The 17021-nt window shown below is 48.0% G+C and overlaps 1 protein-coding gene across 6 annotated transcripts in view; it reads left to right on the top strand.

Moving 5' to 3' along the window:
- PTK2 (protein tyrosine kinase 2) overlaps positions 1-17021 on the top strand; it is a 225270-nt gene that overhangs the window by 159602 nt on the left and 48647 nt on the right. For all 6 annotated transcript variants that reach the window (XM_024741050.1, XM_024741051.1, XM_024741048.1 and 3 more), the window contains 6 exons: positions 2346-2430; positions 6700-6800; positions 8432-8547; positions 9398-9498; positions 12361-12450; positions 15006-15210. In XM_024741050.1, coding sequence (XP_024596818.1) covers positions 2346-2430; positions 6700-6800; positions 8432-8547; positions 9398-9498; positions 12361-12450; positions 15006-15210 — 698 coding nt within the window. The remainder of the gene's footprint in view (positions 1-2345; positions 2431-6699; positions 6801-8431; positions 8548-9397; positions 9499-12360; positions 12451-15005; positions 15211-17021) is intronic.

The following is a 17021-nucleotide window of genomic DNA, read 5'->3' as shown; positions in this document are numbered from 1 at the left end:
ATCGTATGTGAATACTTGTTTATTTTGTTTTTCATGTGGGAATCTAATTTTATAGCCAGTTCATTCCTCTAGGTTTCCGTTAAAAATCCTTTTTCCAGATTATGCTCTTTAGTGTTCTGGAAGATGTAATAACATTTTATCAGGGATTCTTAATAATTGGTCAGATGTAACTCAGCATAGATTTCATGGGCAAGAACCCAGCACTGGTTACGTTATTTGAGATTCAGTGAATTCTTTTAGCAGTTACTTGTCGATCGTCCCCCAAGTGGCAGCTCGGTGGTGGGGACATTGTAATGAACAAAACGATCAGGATTCTTGCTCTCACAGACCTTAAATTCTATCTGAGGCACGAGGGGACCGGCAAAAGCAAACACACTGAGTATCAAGTGGGGAATCTGTGCTCCGAGAAAAACAAAGCCTGGGCTTGGGGAGGTCAGGGCCCTCTTCCCGTGAGACGCTGACACATGAACAAGGAGGGGCAGTCCCTGAGCTCCCCGTGGGGAGTGTGCCAGACAGGGCGGAGCTCCAGTGCAGGGACCCCAGGTGGAGCTGAGCAGGGAAGGAGGACGACGAAGAGAAGCGAGCAGAGGGGGACTGGGCCGGGTGCAGTGGCGGCACACGGGGCGGCAGGGCAGCCCTCATTCGCAGAGTCATGGGCACGAGGCGTATCTGAAGGCTCCCAGCACACACTTTTCTTTTTTTCTTAGGCCCGGTTATCAGGTTCATTTTTATAATTTGAGCATCGCTGGTCATCTGCGCACGCTCACGTCATTATTATCCTAGTCTTAAAAACCATGCTTTAAATCTATTTTCTCTTAATTCATCCCAGAGCAGTCCTTCTCTAGACTCACTTGTTAAGATCTTTTGAGTGTCTGCTAGCTGTTGCTAACTCAGAGCCTCATCACCTGCCCCTCACCTCGGCTTCGTGGACACCAGGGTGGCATTTTCATTCAACATTGAAGAACTGCTCTATCCCCCTAAACTCTGCTTGTGTTTTAAAGAAGGTAATGAAAATTGTGTCGTGAGCAGTTACCGAGATGTGTTCGCATCTGCCCCCTTTTAAAGGCTTTTAGAAAAGCCTGTGCTCAGTTCTGGTCTTGCGTGCTGTGGACTGACATCTTCTTCTCCAGCATCAGGTCTCTGTGACCAGCCGCTCTGACAGCTTGGCACCCCCCCAGGCCTCTGCAGCCTTGGGCCACTAGTCACCGGGCCTAGTCCATGGACTGATGGCCGAGCCACCTGGTCTGCCCACGTACACCCCTTTGTAGACGTGCGGCCCGTGGAATCTCAGGCTTAGCACCCACTCGAAACTATGCATTTTTAGAGAGCAGTATTTTCCTTGCGTTTCTTTACTGTCTTAATAAAGCACCATGTTCAATATTTGAGTTGAATTGACAGGATTGATGGTGACTTATGGTCTTACAGAAGTTTCTGTTGTTATTCAGATCTCCTGTAAAATGGGCATTTTGTGTCATTTCTCAGGTATACCAATCAGCCTTATGCACATAGAGGTAGAATTCATGGTGCTGGTCCTGGAAGTTTGCTGTGTAGTTACAGAGGACAGACTAAGTCATTCAGAGCAGAGTGGTTGCATTGAGGTGTCCTGGGTTGTTAGTGACTCTCAGAAGGCCCCAAACTCAGACGTTTAACAGATGGGCCTCTCTGCCAGCAAGCTGCCGTCCCACCGACATCTCAAGCCTGTCTTGTCCAGAGCTGGGCTTCTGATCTCCCCCTTCTCTCACCAGAAACCTGAACTCACCCTCCCCGACGCCCAGCCTGCTGTCTTCCTGCGCCCCCCCACCCCACCCGCCTCCGTGGCGCCTTTCCTCACCTCCCCTTCCGTGGGGCCTCTCACTTAGGGTAGAAGCCACAGGGTCTGACCCCTCTATCCACCCCTGGCCGGCATCCCCTCCCCTCCAGCAGTTCTTTGTTCTCATCCCCTCTCTTCTCCTCTCCTCTCGGAGAGGTTACCTTCTAACCCGCTCCAGTCCACGATGGATGTCTCGTTCACCATGTTTGTCTGTATCCTCCTCTGGGATGTCAGCTGGAGTGGCACAGGGGTCGCCGGCCCTTGTTCACTGGTGCAGCCTAAGCCCCTACAGGAGTGCCCGGCACTACGGAGAGGAAATGTCTGTGGAACAGACGAATCGCCTGCAGCGTTTTACATGCACGTCTGTTTTCTGGGGTTTTTCTACAGAGGATTTTAACTGTTCCTCTCACTCTTGAGATTGTACGATTCTGGTTCTGTCTGATCCAGAATCCAGAGTTGCAGAATAAACAGCCTGTCCTCAACATGCCCACTGATTAACATAGAGACCCTCTTGTTGCATGTGTCCCTGTCACAGGAGAATCCAGCTTTGGCGGTTGCAATTAAAACATGTAAAAACTGTACTTCGGACAGCGTGAGAGAGAAATTCCTTCAAGAAGCCTGTAAGTTTCTAGAAATGTCTGTGGAACTCCATTTGACTTTCTGTGAAATCCAAACTGTCTCTGAAGATGTAAGAAAAATAATGTTTTGACTTTTAATGAGACAACTACATTTATTACCTTGCCATGCAATTAGTATCTGTATTTGTAGAGGCACGTGTCTGCAGAGTTTCCCAGGTCAGCTGTCATGTTTGGGATGTAAAGGCAGATTGATTTCCTGTCCCTTCATCCTCCGGTACCTTGCACCATAGCCACCTTCACCCTGGCATTGGGCAGATATATAGAGATGCCAGCAGGCCGTGGAGTTGGGGGTGAGCGGGACAGACACAGTCCCTGTGGGATGGAGCCCACGGATGAGTGCGGGAGAGGAAACCCTGCCCATCCCGAGGGGGCTGCTATGGAGAGTTGTGTGTGATGGGTCCTCTCTCCTGAGTGCAGACCCTCGGAGAGCCAGGATCTGTTCCTGCCCGTTTGCACTCATCAGGCTCTTTCCCTCCTGCCCTCAAGCTGGGTCGTCTTCCTGCTTCCGTTCGGCTTGTCCCTTCTGACCACAAACTTTAAGTGTCTCCTTAGGAGGCTTTGTCACAGGGCCCTGCTCTTTCCCTTCCTAAGTGTCCATAATTAAATATGCATTGTCTAGGGATTTCCCTGGCGGTCCAGTGGGTAAGACTCTGCGCTCCCAGTGCAGGGGACCCGGGTTCCATCCCTGATCCGGGAACTAGATCCCATATGCGTGCCGCAACTAGGAGTCCTCATGCCGCCACTAAAAAAAAAAAAAGATCCTGCATGCCACAACAAAGATCCCGCATGCTGCAACTAAGACTGGGTGCAGCCAAAACAAACAAACAAACAAATATATATGTACACACACACGCACACGCGCACGCACACGCACGCACACGCACGCACACGCACGCACGCACACACACTCTGTTTAAAAGTTACTCTTGTCTCTGTCTCCCTCTAGTCTCTAAGCCCCAGTGGGGCAAGGAACGTCTCTCTTCTGCTCACCACTCAGACCCAGAGACAGCACAGGGCTTAACTCATAGAAGGCACTCAGTAGCCACTGGTCATGTGAATGAGTCTTGGTGCCCTTCATCACATGTACATTGAATTTCAGAAACATTTACCACCCAGTAGTCCAGTAAGTCACAAGTCATGGATGAGTCATATTGTGAGTTCATCAGTTAAGTCGCAGCAAATCCCAGTCCTGTCCCTGGATCTTTGACTTAAGTATAAGACAAGGCCTGTTGATGACTTCGGTCTCAACTAGTTTATTTCTTCAGGGCATCTAGGCCAAGAAAACACAGAATATATATCAGCCATCATTACCTAACAGCCTGTCCACCTTACCTTTGGTGGTGAAGTGCATTATATATTTTCAAAACTGCACATTTTTAAAACGGCTTCTCTTTCTCTAAAATTTTTATGAACAGTTATTGTATCGTGATTTCTGTAGGGCTTTGGAATCACCATTACAGAAATCAACTTTAGAGTTTCACAGGAGTAGTCAGTTCAAACTAACCTTGTTCTCTTTTTGAAAGGCTGTTATTTCAGAGAAACATGATGGATGTAGTATACCTAAAATCCTGTAGGGCTTTGACAGGCTCTATACGTAAGAGGGGAAGTAAACTTTTTCTATAAAGGACCACATAGTAAATACCTTAGGCTCTGCAGGCCAGATGGTCTCTTGGCACAGCTGCTCAGCTCTGCCATCAGGGTGTGAAAGAGCCACAGACAGCACATAAAGGGCTGAGCAAGACTCTGTTCCAGTGAAATTTCGTTTGTGAAAAGCAAACAGCCGCCCCTATAGCCTGAGCCCCTTGCCCCAGGTGGATGAATAACAGGTCAAACCGCTACACCTATTGGGTTTTAGTTCAGCAGGGATAGAGTTTCCTAGTGACCACAAGATTCTCCTCTTAGCCCTGTACTGTGTAGTACTTTTAATAGTTACTTCTGTAAAGGGTAACAGAAAACCAGAAATGATGGTAAGTCAATTGAAAATGAGTGAATATACTGGGTTCCTGAATGTTTATCCAGAAATATCACATTATACGTAAGTGATGAACTGAATTGACAAGATGAAACTCAGTGATAATATCACATTATACATAAGTGATGAACTGAATTGACAGGATGAAACTCAGTGATAATATCACATTATACGTAAGTGATGAACTGAATTGACAGGATGAAACTCGGTGATAATATCACATTATACGTAAGTGATGAACTGCATTGACAGGTTGAAACTCAGTGATACGTTTTGGATTTTGTGCCAGGTATTTATGTGGGGGGGGTTGCTTGTTTGTTTTTAACTACCAGGTCCTATTCTTGGAATATGTAGGCAAAATTGAGGGGGAGAAAATACCTTAAGGGTTTCAGTTCTCTCAAGAGAGTGTGGGGTGACTTCGCAAGAAGCCAGTGTAATCCTTGGGTGCGTTGGTAGGATATACAGTCCTCCATATCCGCAAGTTCTGCATCTGCAGATTCAACCAACTTCACTTGAAAATATTTGGAAAAAAAATTCCAGAAAGTTCCACAAAGCAAAAACTTGAATTTGCTGTGCTCTGATATCTATTTACATAGTGTTTACATTGTATTAGGTATTACAAGTAATCTAGAGATGATTTCAAGTATAAAGAGGATGTGCGTAGGTTATGTGCAAATACTCTGCCATCTTTCAGAAGGACTTGAGCATCTGCAGGTTTTGGTTTCAATCCCCTGTGGATACTGAGGGATGGCTGTAGGGTGTCTAGAGTGAAAACAGTGAGAGGCCTGTCTACTCCAGACGTATCCAGCACTGAGTTGCAGTCCACACTGGGCTCCATACTAAAATGGATACTAAAAGATATTTGCTCCTGCTGTGATTCTAATGTCCTTGCTTGGCATCATAAAAATCAACCCCAGGGCTTCCCTGGTGGCACGGTGGTTGAGAGTCCGCCTGCCGATGCAGGGGACGCGGGTTCGTGCCCTGGCCCAGGAAGATCCCACATGCCGCGGAGCGGCTGGGCCCGTGAGCCATGGCTGCTGAGCCTGCGCGTCTGAAGCCTGTGCTCCGCAACGGGAGAGGCCACAGCAGTGAGAGGCCCGCGTACCGCAAAAACAAAAACAAACAAACAAACAAATATCAACCCTGTGTTGGTCCCCAAAATTTTAAAAAGTTTTCTTCATTTCAATAGTCTATGAAGTCCAGGTACTTTGGGGACCACTGCAGTAGGTCACATGTAAAGTCACTTCCCGTTTTGAGGTTCTGGAGTTCTGTGAAGGTTGTCCTGCTTCTCACTAATCCTAGTCAGTATACTGTGCAGGTGAGCTCCTTAGCCCTGATATTAGATGTTAGAAATGTATACACACTTAAAAATACGCACCCACACATAGGTATGTGCGTATATGTGCAGGGCCCTCTTGGTCATCTTGGGCTCAGTGAGGCGGTCACACTCACGTGACAGCCACAGGCCATATCTGGCATCAGACTTTCTTTGACGGGAGTACAGGACTGGAAATAGCAGATCAGCATTCCTCCTGTAGGGAAGTCCTCACGGCAGTCCGGGAACTCGTTTGCTTAGCCCTGATAGTGATCAGGTACTGTGAGGGGATGAGGCCACAATGGTGGACTCAGGAGCCCCCCGGGTCCAAAGTAGAAGCCCTCACAAACCCGTCGCTGTGGGCTCTGGGGCTCTGCAGGGGACACCCATCCACACCCACGCTCAGAGGAGCTCTTGCTACCCCATCAGCAACTTACCAATCAGGGGTGGTTTTTACCATGAAGGGTATTGCTTAGAAAATGAATCACACATTCCAACTTCATGAGATTTCCAAAGGAAAACCTAGAAAGTTAGCCCCAGGTCAGATTTGTCCATGGAAAATAAGAGGAGGTTTTCTTAACCCTTAGCTCTCACAGTAGGTCCCCCTGTAGAGTTGCTCACAAGTTCACTGCAGGGGCATCTTGTGCCTCACGTGGTCTGCTTTTTTTGTGCCATTTTATGGCGACTTGTGAGCTGACCTGACCGGTGGAATTGAATTCCCAGCTGCCACATCATTAGCCTTGAGTTTTTTTTATTCTTACTTTTTGGCTGTGCCACACAGCTTGTGGGATCTTAGTTCCCCGACCAGGGATTGAACCTGGGCCCTGGCAGTGAAAGCACCGAGTCCTAACCACTGGACCACCAAGGAGTTCCCCATTAAAATGCCTTGAGTCTTATTTGAACTAGTCTTCAGGAAACTGAAATGTCTTCAAAAGACTGACCGTGGACCACTGTTTTCCCCCAGTAACGATGCGTCAGTTTGACCACCCTCACATTGTGAAGCTGATCGGAGTCATCACGGAGAACCCCGTCTGGATCATCATGGAGCTGTGTACGCTCGGAGAGGTACCTGCCCCACCTCTGCCTCCCGCCTGCTCCGCCTGCCCCCTCAGGGAAGTGTGCGACATACACCCTAGTGAATATGAGTAGAGCGTCTGCATCAGTAAGTTCCCAAGTAATCCCCTAACTCAGTGCTGGCAGCAGTGTCTTCCCATCCAAAGGATTTGTCAGGACTGGAAGCAACAGGTGACCAAGCGGTTCTTTTTTCCCTCTCTGTTGCCGTTGTCTGAAGAACAAGCCCAGGGCTTTGAGAGTGAAAGAAGCAACGTTAGTGGAGTTTGGGTAAATTAAGGCTGAATTTATGTAAATCAGAACAGTTGCTTCATCATTTTGGGCATTCACTTTTCAGTGTCTTTCAGACCAACTCATGTTAGTCACAGTTTCTTTTTAAAACGTGAGTAACAGACTGTGGGCCGATGTCCTTATTTGACTCTGTCTGGATCACAGAAGCTCTTGAGTCGGTGTATCACCACCGCCTGGACGCTGGTTCCACCCAGGCCTGCTGAGCCACACAGCCTCTGTCTGTGTCCCCAGGCTGCTCTGTGGGCCCCTGCTTGGGGCAAACATGGCAACTTTCCAGATGTCTACACATGACTCTGTGGCACTGAAACCTAGTAGTTTAACCTTCTGACAAATTATACACGTTACTTCTTCTTTGAAGGACACCAAACAGTCTTGCTTTTAATGAAAATTGGGGTTTTCTGTTATCAGGAACCCGAGGGTGCTTTGGGCCCGTCGTCCTCTTCGTGACGGCGTCAGCCCTGCCTTCCGAGGACAGGCCACTGCCCGGTGCCTCCCACTGCTGTCCTCTTCAGCTTGGGTAACAGAGTTGGCGAGTGAAATATCTGAGGGCCTCTCCGGTGCCTTTCCTTCCTCTACCATGCCTTGCCAAATAAAATGGAATGTTTACGGATTTTTTTTGTTCACATTATTTTTCTGCTTTTGTGTTTGGAGAGTTTGCTAATTCTTCTGGCTTAGATCGTCCGTATTTCTCCTTCGTGTAGGAGGATTTGTAGGATTGGAGTGTTAATTTCGTTAGCCTTCTTTGCTGTATTATTAGCATTTAGCGAATTAGTCATGATAGTGGTAGTAAGGACCAGTAAGCCTAGTGCGTAAATACCCAACACGGGACCGTTTTATCCCTCTTCAGCCAGAACCTCCTGGGGGCAGAGGGAGAACCTCTTGCCTCCCCTTCCTTTTCACCCCCTTGTGCTCAGGTCTGCCTGGGGCATGGGGAGGTCTGAGGGAGGTGGACTGACCATGGCTGTGGAGGAGGCTTGTTTGAACGGTAACTGGAGCTTTTTGTTCTCCAGCTCTCATTATCTGGCAGTATTTTATACTGTGCCTTTATTCATTCCCTGGAAGCATCTTTCCATATTTTTTCAGAAATGTGTCTAGAATCATGAAGATTCCAATTTTGCAATTGGATCTCAAGTAAAGAATGATTAACCATAGTTTCTGAGCTGATACGTTTCTTTCATTGTGCTTTTTTTATTAGGGTAGAATTGAAGCCATTCTCATAAAAATGCATTTGGAAGTGATCAGCACTGTTTTTGAATATAGCTCTTCTGCTGTTGATTTTTAGTCTCTGACACTAACTCTTTCTCTTTTTTCTTTTTTGGTCACTGTTCAAAAAGCTGAGGTCATTTCTGCAAGTAAGGAAATACGGCTTGGATCTAGCATCTCTGATCCTCTATGCCTATCAGCTCAGCACAGCCCTTGCGTACCTAGAGGGCAAACGATTTGTGCACAGGTGAGACCCGGGTGGGAAGCTGGCGAGCTGCCTCTGAGCAGGAAGGAGGTGGGGGAGCTCTCACTGTGCCCTGAGACCTTCCGTTCCCCCAGCTCTCGCACACGGACGGCACTAAATGTCCTGCTGTGCATATCCCAGCCGAGTGTAGTGCCCTGGTGTGGGAACACATGGATTTGAGGGGCTTTTCCTCACATGGAGTATGAAACAGGTCCATTATTCCTTCCACAAATACTGCTGACAGCCTCTACCCTCTACGTGGCACTATGGACCTAAAACAGATATTGTCCTGGGACTTTCCAGGACACCATAGCGCCAGGAGTGACATCTGTTGGCCTTCTGCAGAATTTCTGTTCATAATCTGGGTCTCTCATTTGAATACCAGTTAAGGCCCTTACAACTTATTTGCCTTGCCTTGTGTTGTTATCCGGCACTGAAGCGGACTGCATCAGCAAAATCGTTTACAAGTGTTCCAAAGATCATTTTACTTTCATTAATGAGGTTTTTTAGTAACCGTAGAGTTACACACCCTGGTCGTGTATACTGTCTATCAGTTAATGCAGCTGGCAATATGATTGCATGAAAACTAATAAGTGGTTTCATTATTTGAGAATATTCTTCACCATCATTCAAAGTAGTAATCACCATATTAATGAGTAAGTATCTGCCAAAAGGAATATATTTGAAGTAAAATAATAAAAGTATCTCTCTTTTTCAGTGTATAATAAAGCTCTTGTTTGTATTGTATATAAGCTGTCTTTCAGAGTACCTGTATGTTTTTATATAACATAGATGAGTTTGTGGGGTTTTTCCCTTGTATTAAAATGTATCGTCCCAAATTCTTCCTTATCAGGGACATTGCTGCTCGGAATGTTCTGGTGTCCTCAAACGATTGTGTAAAATTAGGAGACTTCGGATTATCCCGATATATGGAAGACAGTACTTACTACAAAGGTAAGAAATCAGAGCAATAAATCAGAAACAGGCTCAGGATCTTTAATGATTTTTAATTCTGAAAAAGGTACATTCTAATATGCTCAGCTGATTTTTGACAGTGGTATACAGTCAGGTCCGTGGAGGAAAGACAGCCTTCTCAACAAGGGTGCTGGAGCAGTGGGTCATCCCTGGCCAAGAAATGACCCTCAACCTGAACTCACTCGCCATTAACTCAAATGGATCATAGACTTAAATATAAGACATAAAACTATGAGACTTCTAGGAAAAAACATAGGAGTAAAGTTTTCGGATCTAGGGCCAGGCAAAGAGTCCTTAGGCTTGACACCAAAAACATACATCAAAGGGAAAAATTGATAGCTTCTTGCTCATCAAAATTAAAAATTTTTGTTCTGCAAAAGACCCAGGCAGAAGGATGAAAAGACAAACTACAGAGTGGGAGGAAGTATTTGCCAACCACATGTCTAACAAAGGACCGGTATCTAGACTACAGGTAGAACTCTCAAAACTCAGCAGTAAAAAAAGGAAGGACACAGGTAGAAAGTGGACAGAAGATATGAAGAGAGACTCCACCGCAGGGGTTATTCAGATGGCACGTAAGCATATTACCCACCAGGGAAATGCAGAGTGAGCCCACGGGGAGGTATCGTGCATACCTGTCAGGATGGCTAAGGTAACGGTAGTGACAACACAAAATGCTGGCAGACACAGAGAACGTACATTGCTTGTGCAGATGTAAAATGGTACAGCTGCTCTGGAAAAGAGTTTGGCAGATTCTTAGAGAACTAAACATGCACCTCCCATATGACCTAGCTATTACACACCTAGGCATTTCTCCCAGAGAAATAAAAACTCACATTTACACAAAACTGGTATTTGTTCATTGTAGCTTTATTTCTAGCAGCCAACAGCTGGAATCAGCCTGGATGTCCTCCACTTCGTAGACACAGCTGGCTAACCTCCCCGCAGAGTGGTGGGTGCCCTGGCTCAGTGCACGCCGCCGGACTTACAGATCTGCAGTCTGCCGACTCCAGAGACTTTGATCCTTTAGCTTGGGAGCTGGACTCTAGCTGAAGGGATTTTTTCTTTAGTTTTCCCAATCTTGGAATCAGATTGACTTGGTTCTTCAAATTGTTACTAATTTTCATATTCCTGGTACTTCAGCTAAGGTTTGGATTATAAGTCCATATTACGCTTTTAGTATATTTTCTAGTTATTACCACCATTTTACAAAGGCCAGTTTCTCGCTCAGTTTGTTTGATTTTTGTATTGTCGCAAGATGAGCCCGAATCTTACGTACACAGTTAGTCTTTCTCATTTTGTACTGTAGCTGATGACAGTTCTCTGTCCAAATGCTTTCTGTATACTACAGCCTGATCCTTTTTATGTGGAAGGAAAAGTCTGGTTGTTTATTCATTTTGATTATGTAGTCATTTAATTTAAAAACGACCAAGCCACCTTTCCACTGTTTTAAAATACATTTCCTATTACCTCACATCCTGACTAGTCCAAACCCTAGAATTCCACTAAAGGGCTAAACTCCAAACAGCACGGTGGCCCAGACTCTACATCATCTAGACAGCACTTAAAGTGGGCAACTGACGAGTTCACACATTGTTATCTCAGAGAGGTCACTAAGTCTAGATCCTGCTAGGCTTCAGGAGAACAGCCCCTCGGGGTTAGGGGTTCCTCGCTCGGAACACAGCTGGAGAGTCATTTGTTGTGAGGGAATCAGAGGCTTTGACCTCAGTTGTCATGAAGGTGCATGAAGTTAAGTGGAAGAAAATTAATGAAACAGATGTAATTGTCTTCCGATTAAAAGTCTTGAGAGCACCCTTGCTTATAGAAGAGAGCCCGGCACCCTAGCACCCTGCTCCGGGGCCCTCTGGATCAGGGCCTGTCCCCGCCTGGTGCCTGCAGTCCCCCCTCCCCCCTGCCCCTCCCCCTGCCACACCCTCTCACTTCCGCTGGGTTTGAGAAACTGTTTCTGACTTTTGGAATTAGGACTCCCTGAGGGCTGGTATCTGGTGAAAGAATGTTGAGGGAGGTGGCACAGAGGAAGGATCTTAGGCCTCTCAAGAGAGCCAGTGCCAGGCTTTCGGAGAGTGTCCTCTGTGCTCTGTCCCCCTCCCGCCCTTCACGTCCTGGTGGTGGCACAGCCCGTCCTCACACTTCGTGGATTCTGTGTTTGCACGCGCGTCTGCTTGCTGAGACACGTAACTTCCCGAATCCACACTCCGATGCGTTCATAGTCAGGCGTGATGTGCCCAGGGCAGCGACAAAGTGTCCGTTTGGGCTGGTGGACAGCGAGGGGCGGGCAGCACCTGTGGCTCTGGGCCAGTCGGGCAGGCTGGAACCCCAGCTGTGGCCCCTGCGTGCGGGGCCGGGGGACGGGGAGCAGGGCCTCAGGCAGGTCAGCAGCACATCCATACCTCATTTTCCAAAGAAGTCAGAACCTACCAGGATAAGTTTGTAGGACTTACAGTTATAATCTGTGTGAGGTATGGATATATATGTACACATTCTCCCGGGAGCAGTGGTTCGGTGTTCAAAGTGACCTTATAGAGTAACTACCGTGAATGAGAATTGACTGTGTGTGGCTACCAGGCCGTTTCTAAAGCCAGGCCTCCAGCCTGTAGATGAAGCCGGCACAACTGAGCTGGGAGCTGCTGCCTCCCGGTAACCGGGGCGCCCTCCTCCCCTGCTTCCTGCCTCTCCTCTGTCACGCCCAGACGACCCAGCATCAGGGCATGCAAGGCAGTTCTCCCAAAGATTTTGGTACTAAAAATCTCAGCTAGCTCTAACTGTTAGATTCCCGAGCAGGTGACAGGGAAGTTTTACTTTCTAAAATTAATCTTCTAGCTTCCAAAGGAAAATTGCCTATTAAATGGATGGCTCCAGAGTCAATCAATTTTCGCCGTTTTACCTCAGCTAGTGACGTGTGGATGTTCGGTGAGTATTTGAAAACGTCCGCGTTAGAACTACAGTTCCCATATTCTCTGGGAGGACTGAGCTCTGTGTGTTGTCAGAGTCTGTAGGTTGCTTTGCCTTCCCTTGCCTGGCCTCCATCACTGCTCGCCAGCACCCTCCCCCGTTCCTCAGACGTGGGCGTGTGCCGTGCGCCCAGGCGTGGCCCGCAGGGCCCAAGGTCCTCCCCCTAGCCCCTTCTCACTCCGCCTGCCTCCCTCTCAGGGAGGTGCTGTGTCCTCCCTTTTCTCCTGTCTCCACGGCCTCAGACATTCCTTTTATGTGAGTGACGTAAATGGTTAACCTGTCCGTGCAGTTCTGCGATGGCCCCCAGATCCAGCATGTCTAAGATTGCCCTTCATCTCTGTTCTGGAATCTGACCCCTTCCTGACTTGTCTCAAGTCTTGGAAGCGTGACCCTTCGTGTTCTGTAGCTGCTGCTGCTCTGGTGTCCACTGTGTCCCCCCCTTCCTGCTCCAAGTCCGTCCCTGTCGTCGTCCTCCTGCGCTGTGTTCTTGCAGAGCCCCCAGTGGAGCGAGGGTGTGGCTGTCGTTCACTCTGCAGTACTTACTTCTACTACCTTATCCGGATTTTTAAATCACTCACCTTTTTGGTGTGGATGACACTCCATCCCTGCCCCACTTTCCTGGTGTTACTCCTTCTTTCTGTACACCTCATCCTGACACCTTCTCCTCCGGTTGAAACTCTTTTTAACCTTCAGGAAGAGGTTGGAAAGAGTTTCTTCATTCACCTGAAATATCCGCTCTGCCATGAAGCCCCATGTAGCAGGTGTGCCGTCCAGGCATGGACTCCCTTCCTCTGCTTTCCCAGCACTTCCTCTCTGTGTCGAGACACTCACGTGTAGATCTTGTGAATAGCCCTGTGTGCGTATTGTCTATGCCGGATTTTAAACTGCTTCCCAGGAGGTGCCCTGTTAAGTTTCTGCACCTTCCTTCTCCTATAAGTAAAAATAACTTCATATACATGAAGTACGTGTTCTCATTTTCTCTTCTGCTTCCTTGCTGTTGACTTTCGGTAACCGTTTAGTGCCCTAACTGATATTAGGTAAAGGAAGGAATTCAGTAAAACAGGAAGTGGCGTGACATGATTGGAGAAGGCGCTGGAGTCCAATTGGCTTCAGATCCCAAGACCTCACCTGTCAGCTTTGTGACCCATAGAGCAGGTTACTTGTCCTCTCAAGAGGATTTCACATTTCAGAGAGTCTAAGATGCCTTTTTTTTTCACATTTCTGGAAGTAGGATTTGTCACACATCAGTGGCATTTCACAGTTGGTGTTAGTCGGGGGTGTGTTAGTCGTGTGGGTCCTCGCCTACACTCATGTAGACTGCTTTGTTCATATTGGTGCTACTTTCTTGTCCGAATGAGTTTAAAACCGCTCTTTGGTAAGAATAAAGTAATTCTAAGAGGTAACAAAGGATCACATTACAACTTAGTGGGCAGTATATCCCCCCCTTTTTGGTAATATAAAATAATAGTGTCTCTTATAATCAGTGGCACCTCAGATTTGATAAAATACAGTTTTTAAAGAAATGTAAGGTGTGAGAATTAAAGATAGTGTAAACTTCAAGGAAAGGTGCCAGAGACATATGAAGGTCTCAAGAAATGATACCCAGTGCTGTTATTACTAATGATGTTGTCATAATTTCTGGTGAGAAAAGCAGAACTAAGGCATTATTTTTGTCATATACTCTTTACTTTGAAGTTGTTGGACTTTTGGCTAATTTCAGATCTGACTCACATTAATGTGATATAATGGCATAATGGTATATGCCTTCCTCCTCTGAGGCACACAGCATCTTAGGTGCTGAAGATACAGAAAGACAGTCACAGGCCCTCTGCGCCCAGGACCCGGTGTATGGGGCACGCTTGCGGTGGGTTAGACGGGAGCTTCCCAGGGGGCAGGGCAGGCAGCACAGGAAACTCACAAAGGGACCTGGAAGAAGAGAACTGGTGGGGAAGAAAATGAAAGGCATCGCATCTAGAGTTCAGCACGAGCCAGGTCACGAAGGAGCGTGTTCAGGTGCAGGTCTGAGTGGCCAGAGTGCCACATGATGGGAACCTGTAGAGGAATCTGAGTCTTCTGAAAGCATAAGACTTAAGTTGCAGGGTTTTCTCTGTTAGGCTTCACGCCAGCTGCTGCGATGATAAGCAGGTTGGACTAAAGAGGAGGGAAATCTAAAATGCATTCAGCTTTTCTTTGAATTGGTTCACTAAACTATGCTATGAAATACCACTGTAGCTGGTGGGCCATTTTCTAATGGAGAATTTTTTGGAGAAATAAACCTCTTAGAAAAGTAATGGGTTTTTTCTTGATGATACTGTTTCATTATTCGCATCATACTAAATTAGTATTCCTGTCCTTATTTGATAACAGAGCTGACTGAATGCGGCTTTATTTGGCTGACGTGCCCGTAATCACACCGGAGGTTCTCTCGTACGAACTATGGAGCTATTCCTGAAACGTGGGACTCGCACCCCTGCTGCTAAGTTCACCCTTGTGTTTTCGTCCCCGCCTCACAGGTGTGTGTATGTGGGAGATACTGATGCACGGCGTGAAGCCCTTTCAAGGCGTGAAGAACAATGATGTGATTGGTCGCATTGAGAACGGGGAGAGGTTGCCCATGCCTCCGAACTGCCCTCCCACCCTCTACAGCCTCATGACCAAGTGCTGGGCCTACGACCCCAGCCGGCGGCCCCGCTTCACTGAGCTCAAAGCTCAGCTCAGGTAGGGTGGGGGGCGGGGCCGGGGCCGGGGCCGGGGCGGGCAGGCCTCCGCTGCTTCTCCCTGGCAGGTCCTTTTATCAGTACGTCTGAGGCAAACCTGCTTCTTGGGCAAACGTAATTACTTCTTTATGGATTTGTATTTATTTATACATTGTTAGAGCCTTAAGAAGATTATGTCTTCAGGTCTTAATAAACTTCAAATTGTGATCAGGTGTCTCTGCCCTGACTGCTGACCAACGTGGCACAGCCCACAGGCTCTGCGTGGTCTAGTCCCCGCCCACTCCCCAGTTCTCGCCTCACACCACCCCTTCCTCTGCTCCAGAGGCACCCGGTGCCTCTGCCTTCCCCCGCTTGTCTGCAGGGCGCTTCTCTTCAGTCTTTGGAGCCCAGCTCAGGGTTGCCTCCTACAGGAAGCCTGCCTCATCTGCCCCACCCCCAAAGAGATAGCCCCTCCTATGGCACCTCTTCAGCGCTCTGTTGTTATAGCTCAGCATCCACGTTACCTGTTCAGCTGCCGTCTTGTGACTCCTACTTCGTGCCAGACGCCATTAGACCCAAACCTCCAGCAGCCCCCAGTCCCCTGGCAGGAACACACGGACTTCTTACTGTGTTGGGCCCCCCCACGGCGTCTGCGCAGAGCTGACCTGATACTGGCCAGACTCAGAGGCCTCGACAGGTGGCCCTCATCCCATCTTGCTCATTTCTGGAGGCCTGGGGCAGAGCTTAGGACCAGCACCTGGTCAGTGCTCAGTAAACACTTGTCGAACTGAAGTCTAGATTGAGACTTAATACTTTAATCAACAAGATGTTGTAGTATAATACATAACCAACCAGCCAACGCCATGGTTTAACGTGCTGTTTCATGTTTGGAGTACTCCCCTCATTTTATTTGAGTTTTGTTATTTGCTATATTCTCGTCATTTTTCATAAAAATTACCAAATGTCAGGGTCCAAAAGCCCCCGGCAGCTCCTCTAGCCCACCCCTATCCCCCAGCGCTTGAACCCTCTCAGCTTCACCTCCCCTCCGGCAGCGCCACCTGCCCGGCTGACAAGTTTCCTCCAAAGAGAATGTTTCCAGGAAGGAGCAGGGCCTTAGTGAGAAGTGGGAGAGATTCGTCCAGTCAGCAGCTGTTTTGCTAAGTGTCTCCTTTGTTCTAAGCTAGGTTCTGTGAGCCCAGCAGTGAGCAAAACACAGTCCTGCCCCCGGTGTCTGAAGTCCGGCCGAGGAGGTGGGGGTCGGCACCGTTGGCCGCACGGTGACACCCCTGACGCTCCCCCTCCGGGCCCGCTTCCGGGGCCTCGCGCGTGACGGCCGGCCCCTCAGGTCTTTCAAGACAGCTTTCTTCAGGCTGGAGCTCTCCATGTTCTTAATTCTCATGCAGCTTAGTTATACCTGCTGTCCCTGTTGGAGCTGGTTTTCGAACATGCTTCATTTCATGTTTTGCTCATACATTTTTTTGTTCCTCCTTGACCTTTCCTCAGAATCTGATAGATTCTGTCCATGAAACCCCCTCTCTTGATACCAGTTCCACCTGCCCCCCTCCCCAGCGCGTTCTTCCCCCTTACTCTGGGTAAGGGGGCTGGCTTCTCTCCACAGCCTCCTCCCCTCCGCTCAGTACTTCTCCTTGGTTGGTTGTCTTAACTGTTCCTGTGGCTTCGCTCCCCACCTCCGTCTGTCTTTAGCTTCAGTCCTGCCTTTTCCCACAAGTCCCAGACCTGTGTCTTCAGTTGGAGGACATCGTGTTTATCCTGAAGCAAAGCCGTTACTGTCTCCTCTTGCCTGCCTCTTGCCCCTCAGCTTGTGTAGGTTAC

The sequence above is a fragment of the Neophocaena asiaeorientalis genome, unplaced genomic scaffold (genome assembly GCF_003031525.2).
Source record: "Neophocaena asiaeorientalis asiaeorientalis breed wild unplaced genomic scaffold, Neophocaena_asiaeorientalis_V1.1 scaffold177, whole genome shotgun sequence".
Lineage (NCBI taxonomy): Eukaryota > Metazoa > Chordata > Mammalia > Artiodactyla > Phocoenidae > Neophocaena > Neophocaena asiaeorientalis.
The sequence above is the reverse complement of the archived record's forward strand: the minus strand, read 5'-3'. Positions and strand labels throughout refer to the sequence as shown.